General features: G+C 33.2%; 1 protein-coding gene and 1 pseudogene across 1 annotated transcript; one reads left to right on the top strand and one right to left on the bottom strand.

Annotated features, from left to right (window-relative positions):
- Nucleotides 1–278: 278 nt before the first annotated feature.
- Nucleotides 279–1,146, bottom strand: LOC107636355 (putative ribose-5-phosphate isomerase 3, chloroplastic pseudogene; annotated as a pseudogene).
- Nucleotides 1,147–1,178: 32 nt separating this feature from the next.
- On the top strand, nucleotides 1,179–3,898 carry LOC110271019 (uncharacterized). The gene is made up of 2 exons (XM_021121095.2): nucleotides 1,179–2,331; nucleotides 3,324–3,898. Exons 1-2 carry the CDS (start codon nucleotides 1,179–1,181, stop codon nucleotides 3,896–3,898), a joined length of 1,728 nt encoding a protein of 575 aa, XP_020976754.1.
- Nucleotides 3,899–7,117: the final 3,219 nt, after the last annotated feature.

The raw sequence follows: 7,117 nt of genomic DNA on the forward strand, positions 1-7,117 counted from the left end.
ATTTGCAAAACAATTTTGTTAGAGAATTAAGAGGGAGTCCAGCCAATTCTTGTCAACTTTAAAATGGGCTAGATTTTGAAACCCATCTTAACAAAGGCAAATTAATATACGTAAATGTTTCTTCTGCATCAAGATGTCTTTATTTTTTTAAAAATGGTATGATTTTTTTTAAATCCTATAAGTATCTGATTGTTTTTGCCTGGACATTTCTTTTTAAGCATTCGGATGAGTTTTTTTCATATCAAATGGATGTTTTTTTTATATATTTATGGAATTGTTCAAGACAGCAAGTGTTTCACCACTCCTTTTTCCTTGAACAACTTCTAAAGCTGAACCAGATTGTATTTCGAGCAAAACTGCACCATCTCCATCGGCATCGCAAGGTCGCAACCTCTTAGTCCTGACCCGAGCTTTGTTTTGTCGACTACCACAACGAACTTGTCAGAGACAACCTCCACCATCTTCTCGCGGAGAAGAGCACTGCCGCGGCCTTTTACAAGGTTGAGGTCAGGTCCACCTCAGTGGTGCCGTCAATGGCGAGATCGAGGCGGCGATTGTCGTGGAGGATAGAGAACGGGATTCCGAGGGAGAGTGCCTGCTTCTCAATGTGCTTGGAGGTAGGGATGCCGATTATGTTGGAGAGTTGACCGGTGGAGAAAAGATAACTGAGCTTGGCGACAACAAAGACAGTGATGGAGCCGGTATTGAGGATGAAGATCATGTCGGATTTGATGTACTCGACGACTTTGTCGGCGGGGAGCACTTTTTGAGATAATCTTGGATGAAAGCAGGGGCGGAGAGAGCCTAAAGATGAGAAAGGGAGTTTGAGTGTGTTGTTGTTAGGAGTGCATAGGTTAATGTAAGAGAGAAAAAAAATATTTTTATAGTTTTTTATTAGATTTACTTAATTAATTTTTAATTATTTAAATTTTAAATTTAAAAAATTAAAATTAATTATTAAATAAAGTTTAAAAAATTAACTTGTTTATGTTATCTACCTATACTTTTTCATTTTTTAAATTAACATGTCTTCACATTTTATAAGATAAAGACTATATTGAGAGTAGTATTTTTCAAACTTTCAGCTTACTCTCAAATTTTCATTCTTAAATTTTTGTGGGTAACCAAACATAACAATATTGTCATTATTGTGAAGGGATATAAAGAATTGAAGTAGCATGGAAGAAACTGGTCAACACAAGCTGCTTAAATGGAGAGAATCTGCGAAAGCAACACTATGTCGTTTTCAAGCACACTCTGAACCAGTTGCCATCTCCAGTCTTCCAGAAGAACTTCGAGAACAGAACAAGAACACTTACACACCAAAGGCCATCAACATTGGTCCACGGTTCACGGGAACAAGACGGAACCTGTTGAAATTGGAGGAGACCAAATGGCACTACATGCAATCTCTTCTTCATCGAGGACCCAAGGGACCCGAAAGAAACCTAGAGGAATGCACGCAAGTCGTTATAGAACTAGAGAGTGAAGTTTGCGCAAGCTATGGCGAAGGTGATCTCAAATTGGAATGGAACGACCTCGCTAATATCATGTTATCCGATGCTTGTTTCTTGCTGGAGCTTCTCATAAGCGAATCAGATTACTTGAATGTTCGCGTGCCTCTATTCCCAAGACCTCAAATAAAAAAAGAGATGCTGACTGATATGTTGGTTTTGGAGAACCAAATACCGCTCGTCATTCTCCATAAGTTGTCGGAAAAACTCTTCAATGAAGCATATCTTGTCCCGATTGAATCGCTGGCATTGAATCTCTTTGGCTACTTTCCGAATAGGAGCTTTAAGTACTTCACCCCCAACATTGCCTCTCATAATTTTCTTGAACTTGTCCACTCCTACATTTCCGACGACAGCTATGATCAGGAGAGAGTTCTAGAACAAGAAGCTCATGAGGGAAATCACCAAATATCCATTACTATCAACACTAGCACTAAACTTCTGCAGGTAGCGAATCAATATGCAAACTGTGGTTCCTCCTCTGGCATCAATAATGGATGTGTTAAATGTGTTTCTTCTGCCTTCAAAGGATGTGGAAATTGTTGTGCTTCCCCTCTCAAGCTCAAACAATGTTTTGGTTGTGGTTCTGCCTTTAAAGGCAACGGATGTGGTGCTTGTTCTGGTGCTTCAGAATTTGTCCATGTATGTGGATGTACATGTAATGATTGCTCCTTCCCTGATGCCACTAACAATGTGGACTTTGATAATAATATGAACAGGATTAAGGCAAAGAATATTCAACCTCTTAACTTCCATGCCGAATTTAATCGTTGTGCTCCTATCCTTGAAGCTGCTGGGGTAAAAATCCAAATGTCAAGTAAGTTCTTTTTTTCCTTTTCTTGTTAGACCTTCTATTTCCCATATGAGTAACGTCACAGAACAAACACGAGAATATGGAATAGCTAATTTCAGCCAATATTACAATAGACTATCAAACAAATTTAATATAACTTTACCAAGAATAAAATTTTATTAAATTTAAATTTTAAATATCTTTATTTTTAAAGATTCAAATATTTTTTTCATGTTAAAGTTGGCTTCAATATTAGTTCTTAATATCTTCTCTTCTTATATAAAGTCTAGATTATCAATAAATTTTTAACCAAACATATAATCAATAATTCTACTTTCTTTCTTTCTTTCTTTCTTTCTTTCTTTCTTTCTTTCTTTGTGCAGGCAAGAATGCATTTTTTTCCCTCATTCTTGTTTTTTACTTCTCTTGTTAATAATCTGTTTCACTTATCCTCCTTTTTTCTTATTTTATTTTTTCATCTTCACTTTTCCTCACACAATATGGTGACCTGATAATCAAAGTATATTCAGACACTTTATTAACACATTATAATATCTTTGCTAATAAAAATTTATAATATTTAATACCAACATGTTAACTAAGATATATACATATAATATTTCTATATACATATTTTATTTTCTGTATTAAAATTTATTGATAAAATGGAAAAAAAATAAAAAATATATCATTTATATAACAAAAGAAAAGTATACATTTAGTGGGGTATTAAAGAGTGGTGCAAATGTAAGTTTTCTTTGTTAAATTAAATGTAAAACTAAAAAGTAATAACATAAAAAATGATTTAATTTTAATTATGTGAATATCTATTGAATTATAATCATTTGACAAAATTATATTTTGAAGAGTGAGATATATAAATCTTATCCGAAAAAAAAAGAAATAACTTTAGGAAATTAAAATGAATTTCGACAAATAAATTGTTTTGGTTTTAAATAATTTCCAATTTTTAATGCAATTTAAATTAATTTCTATCACCATTTCCGATCGTGCAGGCCCAGAGAAGAAGCTGGGAGATCCTTGTCAACCTGTAATACCAGGCGTTAAGTTTGACATAAAATTCAGCAAGGGAACATTAGAAATTCCACAGCTTCACATCACAAGCTCTACCCAAGTGATGTGGCAGAATCTCATTGCTTGGGAACAATGCCACACTGGTTTGAGTTGCAAACACAAGTGCACATGGGCTGCATTCTTTTTCAACGGTTTAATCTGCTGTGGAAATGATGTACAACTTCTAAAAGATAGAAAAGTGATCGTGGATCATTTGAACATGAGCAATCAAAAACTGATGGAATTCTTCAGATCGTTGATAAGTGGAGTTGACCGTGACAAAACCAATGATTCCCCATACTGGGAAATGATCAGTGAGTTGAACTCCTATTATGGAAAATGTTGCCTTAAAATCAAACGATATTCCATAATGTTGCGGCATTCGTGGATTCCGATGATCGCCCGCCAATTCGACCGGGTTGTGTTGCGCGGTTACAACCTCCTCGTCGGAATGATATCTGTCTATGCTCTTATGCAGACCATTTATACAATGCTCGGTTATTATCATTCCAAATAATCATATCCGTCGATGCAGCCGCCGATGTCTTCCATGAAGAATCACTGAATCAATATACCATGGCAACCTTCTGCCAACCACTTGTGTGTTAAAAGAAAATCTGGGAACAGCAGAAGACTAGATAAGGTATTAATTTGAGTGAAAATTCATATGCAGTTATTATTCTATAAAATTGATAATTGAAAATAATTAAATAATTTAATATATATAAATAAATTATTATTTAATAATTTTTAATTATTAATTTTATATCAATATATTTGCATGTGAGTCGTTATTAGTTTCTTTTAAAAAATTTGAAAAATGGTATCTGTCAATATTATTTTTGATTATGGGATGAGATGTAATTTAAAAAAAAATTGTACTCATTAATTACTATTAGTCTTTAAATCTCAGGTGTTTTGCCTTTTGCTATTAGTGTTATATTTGTGAAAAATATTATTTATATACTAAAATTAGTCATTAAAATTAATTTTTATATATTTGTGTATAAATATATAATTTATTAATTTATTATTAATAAATATTTTATATTTTAATACTTATTCTACTTTAATAAATAATTTTAATAATTAATTTTAATATACATATAATATGATTGGATATATATATATGCCCCTTGCACTTGTATGTAATACAAGTCTAATACCTCCTTTTTAATTAAATATATAGCACCATAACGTTCTAAATCCTATCCAATAATAATAGGAAACAATAGCAACTGACATTCCCCGGTGATGTTACATAAGGTTTTTTTTCTTATCCTACTTTTAAATAAAAATGCTAAATAGTGAACAATTATTCATCTATCACTGAAGGAGGATATTCCATAAATTAGTAATTTATAACACCGTTTGCACGCTAAAATTTTGTAGTAATAACAGTAATATAAATCGTCTTTAAAAAAAAGGCTTTTATATCAAGTAATTAGTTTTTAATAGTTTGTAACTTTGTATTCATACCAGAAAAGCAAAACGTTGATTGGAATAAATTAAACAGGAATTACAATACAAGTCATCTATTAGAATTTTATGCTATAAAAATCGGATTATGATTTGGAATTGATTAGATTATTAGTATAATTGTTTCTTTAATAATCTTATAATTCTAAAATCACCTAAAACACCACCAAATGAAATTGACATACAAATCAATTAAATATTGAAATCTCAACTCATAAATGTCTTTTATCAATTTAAAATGTGAATTGCATTAATCTAAATCTTGATCCAACAGACTTCCACATCTTTTACTAATATAGCACGTACCAATTAACCAATCAAAGTAGGTAACTAGTAGTCAATTCTTTAATCATTATATCAGTACCATTTAACAAAGGATCAAAAGAATCATATATTAACTTATCAAAGACGAACATAGAAAATTAGAAATCATTAGAATATAGCAAGTGTTTTAAGATATGTTATTTTCTTGGAGTCCTTTGAGCTAGTACGAGATTACACTTCTATGTCCATCAAATTAACTACGAAAGAAAGGATTTAAGAAGATAATTTTACAATTAAATACTATTAGATCTACTTCTTATGAGGTTTTCCTCCACTCTCAAAAGAGGGTAACAATAAATAATAAAAGCTACAAGTAAATTGAAGAAGCGATTTCGCATACAATTGAGCCGATCATTAAAAAATGTTATTGAAAATAAAATGAACAAGAAAGTAATAGTTAAAGTGTTATGCTAAAGAGTTCATTAAGAATTTAATTGGTGAAAGTTTAATAAAGAAAAATTCCACGAGACTGGTGCGAGCGGAGGAGAGAGCAGACGTAAGAATGGGAAACACAGCCAGCTTAGCTGGCGAAAGTAACAAGGGAGAAAGTATGGGGAGGGGTGCATCTAGTGTCATAGAGAGTTTGAAGGGGATGAGAGTTTCTTTTAGGATACGGTAGTAGGCATGGTTAATCCTAAACCTTTCATAGTATAGATGATGCCTTTGATGGGGACACTACAAAAAAAAAAAAAAAAGGTTTTTGGTCATGGTTATATCTAGTAAAAAGGGTGACTATAGATCTATGGTCACGGTTTTGGACTTATGGTCACAGTTTTTTACTGTGGTCTATTCTACCGTGGCCATAGGTCTATGGTTACGGTTACAACTTTCAAATTTTGACACTTAGCTTTAGGCCACGTTTTTTCACCGTGATCATAGGTTAATCTATAGTCACGCAAAAAAACAGTGACCATAGCCCATCAAACCGTGACCATAGCCTTTATGGTCACCCCTCTTTAAAACCGTGACCATCATAGATAAGCTATGGTCACTCCTCCTTAAAATTGTGACCATAGCCTTATTTATGGCCACGGTTTCACCGTGATCATAGCTCTACGGTCACCCTTCCGTAAAACCGTGACCATAGCCTATTTTATTTTATGCGATTTATTTTTTTAAAGCATAATCACATTCCAAAACGATGATAATCACCAAATAAATCTAAAAATAAAAAATCCAAGAAATCTAAATCATAAAAGTTTTATTATAAGCTAGATATGTTTTTAATCCAAACAACACAAATCAAAATAGAGTGTAATTTATCCATTACATGTAATACTAGGTAAAATCTCGTTTCAAAAAGTACACAATAACAACAACAACAAAAACAAAGCCTTGTCCCACTAGGTGGCGTCGGTTACATGAATTAAACGACGCCATTGTGCTCTGTCATGTATCATATCTACAGAAAGACCGTTTACATATAGATCTCGTTTGACCACCTCATGGATGGTCTTCTTAGGTCTTCCTATGCCTTTCACCTCTTGTCCATCTTCCATCTCATCCACCCTCCTGACTAGATGTTCTGTCGGTCTTCTTCTCACATGTCCAAACCACCTAAGACGTGATTCAACCATCTTTTCCGCAATGGGTGCTACTCCAACTCTATCCCTTATATCTTCATTCCTTATTTTATCCAATCGCGTATGACCACTCATGCATCTCAACATCTTCATCTCTGCCACACTCAACTTGTGTTCATGCTCCCCTTTGGCCGCCCAACATTTCGTACCATAAAGCATAGCCGGTCTTATAGCAGTGCAATAGAATTTACCTTTAAATTTTAAAGGCACTTTTTTGTCGCATATAAAACCAGATGCACTCTGCCATTTTGACCAACCTGCTTGGATCCTATGATTTACATCCTGTTAATCTTTAAAAGGTACACAACACATCAAAATATTACATGTAGATAACTAAAGTCATTATAAGA

The sequence above is a fragment of the Arachis ipaensis genome, chromosome B4, assembly GCF_059453495.1.
Source record: "Arachis ipaensis isolate K30076 ecotype BB chromosome B4, ASM5945349v1, whole genome shotgun sequence".
Taxonomy (NCBI): Eukaryota; Viridiplantae; Streptophyta; class Magnoliopsida; order Fabales; family Fabaceae; genus Arachis; species Arachis ipaensis.